Here is a 16,358-nt window from a genome sequence, read left to right as displayed (position 1 = left end):
GGCTCCCAGCACAGTTGGGCCAATTCCAACCTCGCCATGAGGAGGCCTAGAGCTCCAGCTCAACTTACCGGGAAGCAAGAAACCAAAGCCGTGTGACGACAGCGTTGCTTTCATCGTGAATAAATGAACACAATTACCTCCACGCAGAAAAGAGAGTGCTTCAAAGGCAAAATGGAGGAGAGGGAAGGAAGAGAATCGAGGAGAAGTAATCGCTCTTAATTAGTTTTATCTCAAGGGAAATAGCAAGAGTCTTTCCAGGATGCAAAGAGAATCAAATTAGCCTCATGCCAATCACCACATCTCACGAGATGATAGATGTGGCCACTGTCCCTTTATCATCCTTCTAGAAATGTCTTTGCTGATGAAGAGGGAAATCTGAGAGCTTCAGAAGTCAGTCGGCTGCATCCAATGGCTCAGCCTTCACTGCAAGAGAGCCAAGGGTCCACAGTTGCACAGTGGCCTTACTTACCTGCCCCTGCATGGTCACATCATCCCCTAAGGATCTCTAACAAGTCAACTGTGGGAGCCCTAGGGATGAAGCCTGATGCGGAAGCTGTTACATGCCACTCTGCAGATGAGGAAAGGCGGGAAGATATTCCTGAATATCAATGAAAGAATGCATCAGTGACGGAGCACTCTCCCACACAGATAGGGTAAAGTTTGGCTGAACATTGGTCTGGCATACAGCAAGTACTCTATAAATGTCTGCAGCAGGTGCTCAGTGCAGTAAATGTCTGTGGCATGAATGGGCATGATGAAGACGGGTGTTGTTCACTCCCTGGAGGGCACCAATCCTCCCTACAACAGTGGCTTCAGCTTCTCTGTATGCAGCGAGAGTCTGCAAAGCATTCCACCTAGGGCCATATGACAGGGTGGGATTGGGGAATGAGCCAGCTCACCCTAGTGCTTCTCTGTCAGTGGGGAGCTGACCATGCAGTTATCTGGGTCTCACAAGACACCTCCAAAGAGATGCCCGCTGAAGCCTGGGGTCAGGGATACGAAGGGAAGGGAGCACATGACCAACCCATGTCCTGATGGCAGCACATAATAAATAGGTTTGGCTAAATTCAGAGCTGGGAGGGAGACCCCCCACACACACACACGCACGCACGCACGCACGCACGCACGCCGCATGCTTTGCCTAGCATTTCAGGTGCACACCAGCAATTAGAGACTCTCCTAGGTCTCTGCCTTCCGTCCTGCTCACCACCAGGTACCTGAGAGGCAGGAATCTGGGATCAACACATGCCAGACAGCAGGAAGAACTGCCCACATCCTGTTGGCAGCCAGCCACAGACAGGGAAGGGAACAGAACAGGGGTAGGCAGCCAATGTCCTTCTTCCTCCTCCACGCTTCCAGACAATAACCAACTTGATATGCTGATGGGCCAACCTGGCAGCTCAGCTCATGGGCTGTGAAGCTCTTCAAGTGGCATCCCCAGCACTTCAGGTACACAGAGCCACAGATACCCACTTTCCTCTCTATGCTCACTGTCTAGATCTTCTCTCTCCTCCCGCTCCACACACACCTGCTAATACCTACAGGTCTCAAGGTAAGTGCAATAAATGTGTGCTACATGCAGATAAGATTCCCGCACTAGAGGACAGAGATTCCTAGGGTGTTCATACCAAAGTCCTTAATCACACGTAGAAGGATCGCCAAGTCACCTCCACTACAAATCAAGTTCCACCTAATCCCCAGAGAGCCTTCCAGAAAGATGATCTGTTGTTCACCACCAAACCTACCAGGAACTGGCTTTCCAAATGGGCTGTAACTGCACATAACAGGGAACCAAAGACCAGAACGAGACCTGTGGGTGCACAATGGCATTTTATTACCGCTCTCGGCAGCTGCATTTTCATTTTTTAAAGCAACCACTGGCTGCGTTCAGAGAGACTGGTCTTCAAGACTGGTCAGGACATGCTGAGCTCAGAGTATCTTCAGAGGTGTAGGAAGGGGAATTAGTCTTCCCTGCAATGAGGCAGGACTAACACTGACAACTTCTTTCAGGACCCAGGGAGTTAAAAGTTCATGATTTCTACCCTCGCTGCATGGTTTGGCACTAATCAGTTAAACTGGAAATCTGGGATAAAAAGGGCTTTAACTTTAAATCCATTCGCCACTAACTGAGGCAGGTGGATTGCCATGATTTCAAAGCCGAGCTAGGCTTTGGAGCCAGACCATGTCTCAAAACAACAGAACCCACTTAGATGCATACATGGCATCTGACGCAGCTGGGAGTCAAAAGCAGGTCTCACCCAGAGCCTCCCTTCCAAAGTCCTCATAAAAAGAGTGACACAACTCCCCCAGGGAAGATGAGGCCTGGGAGGCTTGCAGCAAGCAGTTTCCCTTGCTAGCTAAGGAAACTGACACCTGAGGCCACCGTAAAATGTGTGGAGCTGCCACTTGTGCCCAGTACCTGGCTTCTGACACCTTCACGCCTCACATGTGCACTGTGAGCCTCTGTACACGGCAGAGGCCAGCCCCTGCCAGCCTGACCGCACACGCTGCAGACACTCACCAGTGAAGTCCTCAAAGCACTCGCAAGTGTAGCCACCCTCACGGCTCCGGCACCGGCCATTGGCTCCGCACGGGCTGGAGTAGCAGAGGTCGATTTCAGTCTCACAGTAGTCCCCGGTGAAGCCTGGTGGGCAGCGGCAGCGCAGGCCAGTGATGGGATGGATGGGCCGGAAGAGCACGGTGGTGGAGCTGATAAAGGGTGCTGAGCTGTCGAACCTGAGCACTGACACGCATTTCATGTAGTTCTCACAGGGCTCCCTCAGGCAGATGTTGTCATCAAAGGGCAGCACGCGCTGGGCAGAGATAGTGGTCAACAGGGTCCGGTTCAGGTAGATCTGTTCCTGCAGGTCCTCTGACGGGAAGAAGCGGCCACGAGCACCACCAGGGAGCAGCGCCGAGAAGGTCACATTCAGGATGTTGGAGCTGACGTCTGTGTCATTCTGGATGTTGAAGACGAAGATGTCATCCTTGGTGGTGGACAGTACTGTGGCCACCCCTTCTACAAAGAGGGATAGCAGCGGGGACAGGAACTTCTCCTGGGACATGTTCTCCAGGCGGACAGTGATGCTGTTGGTCAGCATGTCATCTGTAATGATGGTTACACGCAAAGTACAGAGAGCCGTGACGCTGTGGATGCCATCTACGGGACACAAGGAGACCTGGAGTCATTAGGATGCCCACGATGGTAAAGGCTCCTACAACCCCATCCCGAGAGCAGACTCAGATGTACTCAGCAAGGGAGAAGCCAGCCTAGGTTTCCACATTCTCACTCCCCACTGTGACCCCCTCCTTTCTCAGCCCCATTCTCTTGCTGACACTACTGCCCACAGCCACCATCCCAAATTACAGCTCCCAGCGTGCCCTTTTCTTGTGGAAACCCTCAAACCACAGAACGGGATACTTCAGAGACCATGATGATTCAGCCCCTTCACACCTGGGATCCTGACTGTGTCCACTCAACTCCTGGGCATCTCACCCTGCTCCAACCTCTCCTACTCACAATTCTTCCCATTATCCCCATTTCAGTTCAAACTCCATCAGTAGGTCAACACTGGTGCCACAGGGAATAGCTCTACCTAATGTGCCATGCTTAGCCTTACTGACGAGTATCTTTACATGGCCAGCATGCAGGAGTGCTGAGTAAACACTGTCTTACACTGGCACGAAGAGCTTCAGCGGTATCCACTTCATAACTGCTAACTCAACAGGACCACCTGCCCTGCCCCCACCGCCAACCACTGCCATACCTCTCCCCATCCCCACCGATGGGGCCAATGCAACTATGGTCCAAGGGAGCCAAACTCAATCCCACACTGGAAGCAGAACTTTGCAGCATCGTCTACAAGGTACTGGTTTTACAGGTATGACTGGGGCCAGATAAGAGTGGTCACAGAGACTTGAGCCACGGCTCCAGAGAGTGGCTGAGACCAGGGAACATGTGGCAGAGCTGGAATCCATGCAGGAAATTGTGCGGATGAAGCCTAAGTTGCAAAGGAGACCCTGAGATGTTAGAAATGACAGAACCATGTCCACTGACGACAGCCCAAGGCATGGAGTTGGAGCTGGCCGAGAGAGAGGTCACGTGTGCTGTGGAGACTCCTCCACCTTAGCCCTTTGGAGTCTAGATGATTCCATCATAAGCCCTATAACAGACATGGAGTTGCAGGATGTGGGTTTTCCCTGCCGGGCTCTGTCTTGCTTTGGTCCAATCACTCCCTGCCGTGTCTCCATTCCTCTCTTTTGGGATGGAATGTTGTGCTGTGTCCCTGCATATTAGAAGTAATTAACTTGTTTCTTGATTGTTCAGGAGGTCAGAGTTAGAGATTGATTACCCAAGTCTCAAAAGAGACTCCGGGCTTCCAATTTTGATCTGTGCTGGAGTTGCCCAAGGCTACGGGGACTTTTGAAACTGGACTGAAAGCATCTTTACATGATGAGATGGTCATGAGCCTGTGGGGGACAGGAGTGGAAGGTTACGGCTTTAAAGTCATATGGTGTTGGGTGTGATAGTTAATATTGTCAACTTGACAGTATCTAGAATCACGGGAGTCATGAGTGTACCTGGATTAGACTAACTCAGGAGGGAAGGGTCACCCTAAAAACAGGAGGCATGAAAAGCAAGCTGAACACCAGATTTCATCTCTACTTGCTGAGTGCAGATGCTATGTGACTAGCCACGTCCTGCTCAATGGCCAACACTGGCATCTCCTGCCAACATGTCTTCCCCACTGTGATGGAATGATGTTCTCTAAAACTGTGAGCCACAGTGAACTAACTCCTCCTCCCTCAGGAAACAGAAGGTCACAAGATGACAGACACTGAATCTCAGCCAGCATGGGAAACACACCAAGATACTTGGGATTCTGAAACCAAATGAAAAGATGATGCCAGGAGACAAAGCTGGGTGTGGTAGCACACGCCTTTAATCCCAGCACTCGGGAGGCAGAGGCGGGCGGATCTCAGTGAGTTCAAGGCCAGCCTGGTCTATGAAGTGAGTTCCAAGACAGCCAGGACTGTTACACAGAGAAACCAAAAAGAGTCAGGAGCCAGGTATACAAGGGACTGGCTACTGGGGTCCCCAGGACACCCATGGAAAATGGTGGTACAGACACAGGATGACAATAAAGGGATCTACCCAAGTGGGTTCCTCCTCGCCTCCTAGATGCTCCTCAAACCTGAGAAACACCTACAAAGTGGGATATTTCCCAGCACATCCTAGAATTTCTGAGCGGGACCATTAGTCACTTGGCTTGTTCTCAGGAAAGAAACATTACCATTCTGAAGTCACAACTGGATCTAGGTACTTTGGTTACCACATGGAGCATGGGGTTCAACAGCACTGGCCCTGTCCCCATTTCCCAGATGAGGGAAATGAAATAGAGAGGTGTCAAGTCATGTTCAAGAGCACAGTTGTGATAGAGGAGAGGCCAGCTTCTCCCAGCAATACCCCAAGTCACAAGCTTGGTGGGTGACAGCCAGGCTCAAGGCTCCGAGGCTAAACCTGCAAGTTGTACTGGTGGCACCTCAACACCAGGAGGGCATGCCACCCCCCACACTAGCATTTGCAGAGTGATCCCCCTCAGGAGGTCCCTGAGGAGCGAATCCTCGGACAGACCACAGGACAGATGCTTCGACAGGCTGGGAGAGGCTGCAGTGGAGAATGGGTAGGGTTTCGTTTAGGGAAGAAAAACTTGCTGAAGAGGGAGGTTTGAGACACCCCACAAGACTGGAAGACACTAGCCATGAAGTCTGGCGTCCGGAGTCTAATTCCCAGGACCCACACAGCATACAGAGCACTGACTCAAGTTGATCTGACCTCCACATGGAAGCTGTAGAGGAAGCATGCATATTCCCATTTACATTCTCTCTCAAAACATTGTTAATTAAGAAATATGTGATGAGGCTAGACAGATGTGAGACATGGTTTTTTTTTTTAAATTTTACATATTAATCCCAGCTCCCCTCCACTCCTCCTGCTCCCCCCAGCTTCCCCTCCCCCCCACATCTGCTCCTCAGAGAGGGTAAGGCCTCCCATTGGGAGTCAAAAAAAGTCTGTCCCATCACCATGTTGAGGCAGGTCCAAGGCCCTCTGCACTGTGTCTAGGCTGAGCAAGGTATCTCTCCATAGGAAATGGGCTCCAAAAAGCCAGTTCATACACTAGGGATAGATCCTGGTCCCACTGCCAGTGGCCCCACAAACTGCCCAAGCCATCCACTATCACCTGCATTTTGGGGGCCTAGTTCAGTCCTCTGCAGGTTCCCCAGCTGTCAGTCCAGAGTCAGTGAGGTCCAACTAGTTCGGGTCAGCTGTTTCTGTGGGTTTCCCATCATGGTCTTGACCCCTTTGCTCATGTTATCGCTCCTCCCTCTCTTCGACTGGACTTGGGGAACTCGGCCCAGTGTTTAGCTGTGGATCTCTGCATCTGCTTCCATCAGGTTCTATGCTGACAATTACGCTAAGTGAGACAGCTGTTTTAAAAGTGTTTAAAAGCACTGGCTGCTCTTGCAGAGGACCCACAACAATCTATAACTCTGTACTTCTTGAGGAATCTGCACCTCCATATGGCCCTGTGTGCACCAGGCACACATACATGCAGGTAAAACATCCATACACATAAAATAAAAATAAAATTGTAATAGGATGTGAACACTCTTAATGACACTAAGATGTGATCTTTAAATGGTTAAGATTATGATTTGCATGTATTTAACAAAATTTTAAAAACTTTAAAGCCTGCTTATAACCCAGGCAGATCACTAGGCTACATGTAGGGTTCACACATCTCCAGGTCTGCCTGCCTCAGTTTCTCTCCAACATCACCCTCACCCCTGTCACAGTGGGTGTCTTCAAAGTCAGCCACACCCCCCATTTCCCTGTGGCTGCTAGTGATGTCTGGAGTAAAATCCATGCCCGAAACCCTGCTTAGAGTAGTTCACAGTCTGTGCCCACGGCCTTTCTTCATCACCACCGTGACAACTGTCATCTCGCGTGCCTCGGGGACTTGCTGTAAGCCCTGACTTTTTAGCTGGCATGCTGCATTCCCCACCATCCACTGGCTGCCCCCTCACCACACAGGTCTCGGCCACCTGCACTTCATAGAGGGACCTCTCCTCTGAGCATCCTCCCACCTCACCGGTCCCTCACTGGGTGCTCCCATCCTCCCAGGGTCTCCACGCTGAACACCCCTCCGAGCCCCCCACATCTCCACTATTGTCCTTGTTCAGGAGAGAGGCCACAGTCTTGCCCTCAGAGTCCTTAGGCCAAGAACTTTCAGGCTGCATTCTATAAGCACTGTGTGCACTGGTACTTCTAGAACATTCCCTGTACTCTGAAGCTTCTGGATAAACAAGTGTGGATGAAGGGGAGGGAGGGCAGAGAGTGGGAGCCTGCTGGTTCCTCCACTCCGGCGCTGACAGATGCACAAACAACACCCAACCGTGTTTTCATAGCTGTTTGATTTGGTTCTGTCACAGTATTTTGAGTAGGACAGTGCTTGCTTCCTGGTGGCAGCTGTTACCAAAACATTCTTTAACCACACAGGGATTTGTTTGTCCTGGCCTAGGATGTTAAAGGTCATATGATTTTTAAGCTAAAAGCCCAGACCTTCTTTCTCATAGTGCATTGTATTATTCGGACCCAGGGGGGAGGGGGGGAACGGGACCGACATGGACTCCAAGCCTCAGCCATTACAGGAACAGTCCAAAAAGGCACAGCACAGAGAAACACTCCAGAACAAGGAGCCACAGCTGAGGGGACACCTATCGTTATCCAGGGATGAAGCAAACACACAACTGGAGAAACAGCTTTTGGTACTGACGTGCTAGAAGCATGGTCCGTGCGTCCAAGGTTGAGCCCAGACACGTGTGTGTGTGTGTGTGTGTGTGTGTGTGTGTGTGTGTGTGTGTGTGTGTGTGTATGTGTGTGTGTGTGTTTCTGAGCCAAACTGCAGCTTACCCTTTAGGACACAAACCCAAATGCCTATCACCAAGCCATCGCTGAAATGAAAGACAGGTCAACCACATAGGGAAAACAAGACAGGTACATACCAGTCAACAGCGAAGACCTAGATAACATGCTATTAGAAGGGAGGAAACAACCACTTGTACACAAGATAAACAAAATGAGATCCCATTTGCTCCTAAGCCCAGAGAACTCAACCTGGGTATTCTCTGCCACTGGTTCTGTCTATGTCACTGACTTTAAATAAACTCTATTCTAGAGCAGCTTTAGGTTTGCTTAAAATGTACGAAGAGAGAGGACGTCAACCCTATTCTCCCCATTAACCACATCACTACATTAGTGTGGGACAACTGTCATCACTTACGGGCCATACCAATGCCTACCAACCACACACACACACACTGGTCACAGGTTCCCTTCTTTTTTAAACAGCTGTTCTTTTCCTGTCCAGATGCCCACCCAGAATACCAGATGACACAGAGGCTCTAGTCTGTTGCAGTGTCTCAGGCTCTGTGTGCCCCAGGCCCTGACGGTTTTGAGTGACTGACATTGCTCGCGCCTTTGAATGCATGGATTCGGAGAGCTAATTTTCTTCTCTGTACCTTCTCCTGTTTGCTTTTCTGTGGCCAGTTTGGGTGTGCAGGGTCAGGATACTCGACTTTGGAAAACTCTGGGCTTATATAGTTCCCTAGACCAGAGCTGAGGACTTTCTTCCACAGCTGTGAGAATGGAATGGGAACCAACCACAGCTGGCACTGTCTTTTCAGCACCCTCAAGCATCCCAATGCAACTTCAGAAGTCACTACACTGCCCCAGACAACAGGATGGCGGCAGAGCAGGTGGCAGGCAGAGCACTAGGCTGTGGTATGTCCGCCAGCAGGGGTTCTCAATGCTTGGAAGAACTTTCTAGGTCTCCATAGTTAGGGTAGAGTCTGTTGCCTGACATAGGTAAGGGGCAGTGGCAAGATGATGGAGGGTATCCATAACTGTGTCCTGGTGGCAGGCCTACCTCTTGCCCTCCCAGTGTGGGATGGCAGCAAGGGTCAGAGCTACTACTTTAAAACCAACCTAGTGCAGGTGACTCCACTGAGGGATGGCAGGGAGTATAGCCATCATATCACCACCTGCAGCGGTGGAGCTTGCTTCTCAGAAACGGACATGCAAAGAAGAAAAGGTGACAGGCAAGTAGAGAGAGGAGGACGTCCCTGCCCTCAAAGCGCCATGACACAACTGTGACCAAGCTCTTACAACAGCACAATTATCCTCTTCAATCTGAGACCAAACTCCAGAATCACAAGTGGGCAGAGCCAGTTCCTATGGTTACCTGCAATCCCAGGACTTGGGAAACTGAGGCAGTGGGACCAGCGTGAGTTTGAAACCAGCACAGGTTACAAAGTACCCTCTGGGGATACAGTATGGGACCTTGTTCGGGGACACCAGTCACTCTGAGTCCCACATAAGGCAGATTGTTTTCAGCTAACACCCCAATCTGAGGCCCAGACTGACATGAGTTAGGGGGCATTATTTGGCATAGAACACATAAGAACATGGGGTCACCCACCACCATGGTGGCAGGTGGGGGAGATGACCCTGAGGTCATAAGAGCATAAGAGCGGGAGAGCTGTCCCTGCCCCTCACCAGCTGCAGCACTCAGAGAGTGGCCCCTGCTCCTCTCTTGGGGAACACTGTAGAGCTGATGGTCCAGGTGCTGGAGAGCTGCCCTGACATCGTGAAAGCAGGAGAACTGGACCCGCCCCTTGCTCATCACGGCAAGGGGTGAACTAGCAGGGGCGATGCTGGAGAGCTCACACTGGTGGTGAGGACAAGGGTTGGGGAGACTGGTGGGCTGACCAACCCTGCAACTACCCAGACCCAGAACCAGAGTTATGAGTTGCCCTCCCCCCAACATCCACTACATTGTCATCTATGGGACCTCATGAAGGGGCCGGTCCTTCAGACCCGAAGCTACAGGGTCTCCACTACACAGGCAACAAGCAGGATATCCAAGAGGAGTCCCAGTGAGTGTCAATAGTACTGTAGAATGCAGAGGCCTTGAACCAGACCAATGACTCTTTGCAATGAACACTGGTAAGTAAAGACAGACAAAAGGGTTCCCCGTGTCACACTACAGCTTCCGTGATGAGATTTTTCCTTTTTTTTCCTCTTAAATTTTTGGTGTGGGGGGAGAGGGTTGCAAGGGCAGAGGGTAGATACGAAGGGACAGGAAAATGAATGGGATTGAGATGCATGACGTGAAAGACACAAAGAATAAAAAGAAAGTTAAAAAAAAAGCCCTTGGTCAAGACCACTGAGGCAGGAGATGGAAGTCCCCTGGCTGCTGCTGACCTTGTGGGATTCTGATACGAGGCAGAAGGGAGTAACCATAGGAACAAGTCCTCACCAGTGTGGGCAGAACCACAAGGGGCTCCTCACTGACCTCTATAGGTGAGGACAGTATAGCACAGAGAGTGGAGTATGCCCAGATGGGCCATTCCTACTGCCAGACTTAAAGGCCCCGCCAATGGCGGAATGGGTGAAAGGAAGAGCTGGTGTAGAATATTAAGGTGTGTTGTTGTGTCTGTTTATGCTCTGGAACATTTGTTTAACGATGTAAAGATGTGTTGCCTTTGTTTATGCTGCATTTGTTTAACTCTGTGAAGCTGTGATTCTTTGCCTGTCTAAAACACCTGGTGGTCTAATAAAGCGCTGAACAGCTAACAGTGGGGCAGGGGAAAGGATAGGTAGGGCTGGCAGGCAGAGAGGATAGATAGAAGGAGATCTGAGGAGAAGGAGCAATAGAACAAGGAGAGGCGGACCTCACAGGCCAGCCACCCAGGAGTAAGGGTGAAAGTAAGATATACAGAAGTAAGAAAAGGAAAAAGCCCAGAGGCAAAAGGTAGTTGGAATATTTTATGAAAAGATGGCAAGAAACAGGCCAAGCTAAGTCTGGGCGTTTATAAGTAATAATAAGACTCACTATGTGATTTATTTGGCAGCTGGGTGGCGGGCTCCCGAAAGAACAAAAGCATAAAGAGTAAAAAACAAACAACTACTAGCTGGCACAGTTGAAAATTGGGAGTAGGAAAGGCCGCTTTCTGACTTGTCAGACAACAGAGCCTTGGGGACAAAGAGACAGAAGCACAGACAGCTTGAGTGGAAGCTAGTGCCAGCTACCCACTAGATGTGGACCCCATCCCTTTCCTATCTCTAAACTGTGATGGCCTTGACATTCAGGATGCTCTACTGCCACCATCAGCAGGTGACAGTCAGACGCTGTGCTCCTGTCCCCAGCTCCTGTTCTCCAGTACTCCACAGGCACAAGGCCTCTGGGAACTCTGGCTCTCAGTGCGTCTCCCTGGAGTCCAGATGGGGGAGGGCTTTTGAGTCCAGATTGAGACTAGAGTAGGTGCTAATTGGCTCCTGCCTTGGGGGCATCTTATTATTTTCCATCTCCTCCCTGGGAAACAAAAACTGAATGTCAAGGCACAGGGTGACAGGGGCTCTCAGGGTAGAGTCAATGCTTACGTGGTGGGGTTTGGAGGGGCGTGGTAGTGTTGGCGGGGAGAATATTGCTTCTGCTCCATTTGTGAGGAGCAACAGTGCCTCACACATCCCCAGCTCCAGGATGGAGACACACACTGGTGCCATGACAGAGCAGGCCACCTGTGATGTCTCTGCAGAGACCTGCATTCACCTTGCAGCCAACACATAGGGTACCACAGGGGTCTGCCCGTGCATGACCGCTGTTGCCAGGGCTCCAGAGAACAGAGCCAGTGGCCCTTCCTCCCATCCCCTACTGGGTCCTGTCTTCATTGGTCTCTCCTGACTCCCCCTTCCCATTCATGCACGCTTAGTCTCTTTCTATTTGTCCATGGCTGTCCTCCTTGGAGCTGAAGGAAGGGGTCTTCACCCAGGCTCTCTTCCACTGGTCCCACTGAATCTTTGCACCAAAGCCTAGGCAGCCAGAAGCGAATCAACCCCTGCTAATGCCTAACGTCTCCCTATCACCACACACAGTGCTAGAATTTTTATCCTGTTTTGAGTCACACTCCAGGCAAGTCTATATTCCAGCCTTAGAACCCCGGTCATGCATGATAAGCATCCCTACTCTAGCACTGGAGTCCCTCCACACGCTTTTTAACTTAAAATGCCTTCAGGCTCCACCCCCACCCTAGTCCTGGGTCCCCCACGACCTATGCCCCTGAGAGGGGACAACCAAGCCTCAGAACACAGTATCCCTTAGGCCATCTGGCATCTCCCTGCTGTGAGTGGCCTCCCTGTAAGCCTACCTCCCAGCACCTGCCAGGCAGCTGGTCAGCAAACATCTGCTTGCCCAAGATTCCAGGGCCCCTCCTTCCTAACCCTAACCCCTACATCCAGAACACCCACGGAGGCATTTTTGTCTTATTTAAATGTGAGAACACACACTCTAGGTAACAGAGAGGGCAGTCCCCAAGTTACTACTACTGCTGGTTTTATGATAGACTCTACCTAGTGTCTGAAAGGACAATGACCCGCCATGGGACAGAGGCAACGCCTGAACATCCAGGATGGCCTATCTGAGTCCTCTGCACCTTCTGCAGATGTGGCAGGGACAGGAGTTCCTGTGGGCTGCCCCGTTCCCGAGAATTCAGGGATAGTGATGAGTCTAGTCACCCAGAAACATGAGACTCCTAGGCTTGTTGGCACAGCCCCCCCCCTCAAAGCACTGGGTGTGGAATGAGGCAAAACTGCCACCTGCCAGCCCACAGTACATCTGCTTCATTCTTTCTTTCACCATGAGGGTCTGTGTCCTGCTGCAGCCTGGACAGCCAGAGCCCAACGTTCTGGAAGGGCTGACTGAGCACACGGCGGCCCCACACAGCTAGCATGGACCTCACACACCTGAACCACTCATCCAAACAAAACGCCACTTCTCTCTGTGCTCATTTGGCTTCCAAGACACTGTCACCCAGCACCCCCTCTACTCTTAAACTCTTAACACTGTAAATACCAAGGAATTACCCTCTCATAAGACGACACCCCAGGAGAAACGACATCCCAGGCCATTGGTATTGGAGGGCTCAAGAAAGATATTACATGTTCTAGAACAGACAACTTCAGGTAGCACAAAAAAAAAAAAAAAAAGGAAAAAGGGCAGAGGAGGCAACCTGTGCGTCACACATCCCCTTGGGGGTTCTGGATGGCTCTTTCACAGGGGTCACATGTCAATATCCTGCATATCAGACAGTTACATTGTGATTCATAACAGTAGCAAAATTACAGTTATGAAGTAGCAATGAGAATTCTATGGTTGGGGCGTCACCGTACATGAGGAACTGTATTAAAGGGTCACAACATTAGGAAGGTTGAGAACTGCTGTGCTAAATGGACCCTGAGGGGCCTGGGCTCATCATCAAGCTTGGAGGTCAAAGCAAAGTCCACTGGCAAAGAGGTCCCTGAAGAGGCCAATTCAGAGGCAGGCAGTAGATGGAGGTCACTGGGCTGGTGCCAGCTTCTCTCCGACAAGATGAAGATGAGTGTTCTAGAGGCAGACAGCAGTGTCCGTGAATTAAATGTCCTCAAGCCACCAGTTGAAAAGTGGTTGAAGCATGGCTGGAGAGATGCCTCGGCCGGCGGTTACAGGTGTTTGTCACCAAGGCTGACAAGCCCAGTTGGATTCCCGGAACCCACATGATGGGAGGGAGAGAGCTGACTCTGCATGCATGTGTGCACCAACCCCACATACACATAAATGCAATGTAAAATGGTCAAAGTTTCAGTCCTGTTAAGTTCACCACTGGTCAAAACAAAACAACCCCCCCAAAAAACAATAACAACAAAACAAATGAATAAACAGTTAGAGGGGGAGGTGAGGAGAATCGAGACAAAGATACCCAGAGTCCTCCACTCAGCTTCCACACTATTTTCAGTAAAACCACACGGCCTCCAACAACACTGGTGTAGAAATGCTCTTTGAAACTTGGCACCTGCCATCCCAGCTGAGACGGCAGAAGGATGCTGTGGGTTCAGAGCCACTCGGGCTTCACAGCAAGCACCACTTCAATCAGAGATCTAGAGTGAGACCCTGCATCAAAAAGGAGGGGGGAGGGATGGAGAAAGAAAGGGAAAGAGGAGAAAGGAACGGAGGGAAGGAGGAGGGAGGAGAGAAGAGGGAGGAAGGAAGGAGGGAGGAGAGAAGAGGGAGGAAGGAGGAGGGAGGAGAGAAGAGGGAGGAAGGAATGCTTTTCCAGATTTCACATGTAGAATGAAGTGGAAGGCAGCATCTAATTAAAAAAGTTGAGCCATCATTTATTCCATTAAAAACGCAGCTTAGGGCTGGGGAGCTGGCTCAGCCTGTGAAATGCTTGCTGTGCAGGCACGAGGACCTGAGTTCAGATTACTAACAGTTGTGTAAAAAGCCACGTGTGACAGGGCACAAGTTCCCTGGGGCTCAGTGACCAACCAGCCTTGCAGAATTGGTGAATTCCACGCTTAATGAGAGACCTTGCCTCAAAACTAAGGTGGAGGGCAGTCAAGAAAGACACTTGATATCATGTTCTGGTTCCCAATGTGTGTGTGCGCGCACACACGCACACACACACACACACACAGATTTGTTATGAATATGATTAATGCCTGAAATTCTAATAGGTTTCTACCCCATAGCAGCCAGTTTGAACCTAGCTACAAGTGCTGTAGGCTTAGATACCAGGAGGACTGCTCTTATTGAGAAAAAGAACATTCATGAATGTATTAAGGGTTGGTTTCTCAAAGGGCCAAACACACAATTAACAAAGGACCCCAAGTCCCTCTCTAATGTGTGATCTAAAAGAACTGAAAATACCCAGATACCCAACATGTGGGTGAATGTCCATCTCAAAGACACCCAGCATGGTGGACAAAAATGACCATCAATGTGAATGGGAAGACATAATACTTCCATCCCATGAAGCAGCACTCCAGCCTGAAAGGGGGCAAAGTCCTGATCTTCCTAAAAGGAAGAGGTAGCTCAAAGCCTTCTTCCAAATGGAAGGTGCCAGACACAACAGGTCACATGAAAGACCCATGGACAATGCCACAGAGGCAAGACAGGTTAGACAGGGTGACTAAACCTATGCTTCTCACCCTGATGAGAGAAACATTGTAGGTCTGGACAGAGGTGAACGCTAGAGATGTCACATGCTCCCCTTAAATGCTTTGTTTTATCCCATGTGAATTTATACAACTCAGGTTTTTTTTTTTAGTTTTAAAACAGTTTACAGATTTCTGAGGTTATTTTTATTTTATGTGTGTAGGCATTTTGCCTGCAGGTGTATCTGTAACACACACATGTAGTGCCTATGGGGGCCAGAAAATGGCACTGGAGCCCTTGAGATTGGAGATCACTGTGAGTCACTTTGTGGGTGCTGGGAACAGAGCCTGGCTCCTGCGTAAGAGCAGCCAGTGCCCTTGACCACTGAGCCATCTTTCCAGTTCCTGTTCGTTTCCGGGGCAGGATCTCATGCAGCCCAACATGGCTTTGAACTTGCCATGATGACACTGAACTTTAGATTCTCCTGTCTCCAGCTCACAAGTTATAAAAATGCAGCACCAAGATGAGCATGGTGTCGCAGCACTCGGGAGGCAGAGGCAGGTGATCTCTGTGAGTTCAAGACCAACCTGGTCTACAAAAGCTAGTTCCAGGACAGCCTCCAAAGTCACAGAGAAACTCTGTCTTAAAAACAAAAAAAACAAAAAACAACAACAACAAAAAAAAGGCCAGCCTGATCTACAGAGGGAGTTCTAGGATAGTCAGAGCTACCCTGTCTCAAAAAGAAAGAAACGAAGAAAAGATTATGAAAGAAAAATGCAGTGCCATGCTCAGCTTCCTATCTATTTTTATGGTATGTTTTAAAAATATATATATATATATTCATATATATGAAATCTGAATCCATGTGCACATGAGTGTAGGTGCCCACAGAGGCTAGAAGAGGGCATCAGATCCTCTGGACTTGAATTTACAGGTGGTTCAAGTCCTCTACAAGAGCCGTATACACTCAACCTATGAGCCACCCCTCCAGCCCCTTCATACCTATTTTTGAAAAGCCTTTTTAAAAAGGAGTTGCAATTATGATCCTTAATACAGATTGTTCTATTTTAGTATGAGATTATCCAGAAGCAGAAAGTTTCCTTAAATGACTTCCTTAAAGCCCAGGTGGAGAATGAAGTCTTGGAGATACAGAGACTTACTGTACATGGCAAAACTACCTTCTCTTCCAAGAGCTGGGTAGCCACCTGCTAACCTGGGGTTACCAAACGCGCTGGCTGTAGGAATGCTGAGTTACTGCTCACACAGAGCCAAAGCCACCACAGTCTGTTTATATAGCTCACTAAACATTGTGCAAGAAACCTA

General features: G+C 49.9%; 1 protein-coding gene across 1 annotated transcript in view; it reads right to left on the bottom strand.

The window, feature by feature from the left end:
- The window catches only part of Celsr1 (cadherin EGF LAG seven-pass G-type receptor 1), a 141,005-nt gene that overhangs the window by 75,155 nt on the left and 49,492 nt on the right, over positions 1-16,358 (bottom strand). The window contains 1 exon segment of the mRNA XM_005066887.4: positions 2,522-3,160. Coding sequence (XP_005066944.2) covers positions 2,522-3,160 — 639 coding nt within the window.

This window comes from Mesocricetus auratus, unplaced genomic scaffold, assembly GCF_017639785.1.
Source record: "Mesocricetus auratus isolate SY011 unplaced genomic scaffold, BCM_Maur_2.0 Super-Scaffold_100010, whole genome shotgun sequence".
In the NCBI taxonomy this organism is placed as follows: domain Eukaryota; kingdom Metazoa; phylum Chordata; class Mammalia; order Rodentia; family Cricetidae; genus Mesocricetus; species Mesocricetus auratus.
This window is presented reverse-complemented; position numbering and strand designations above follow the sequence as displayed.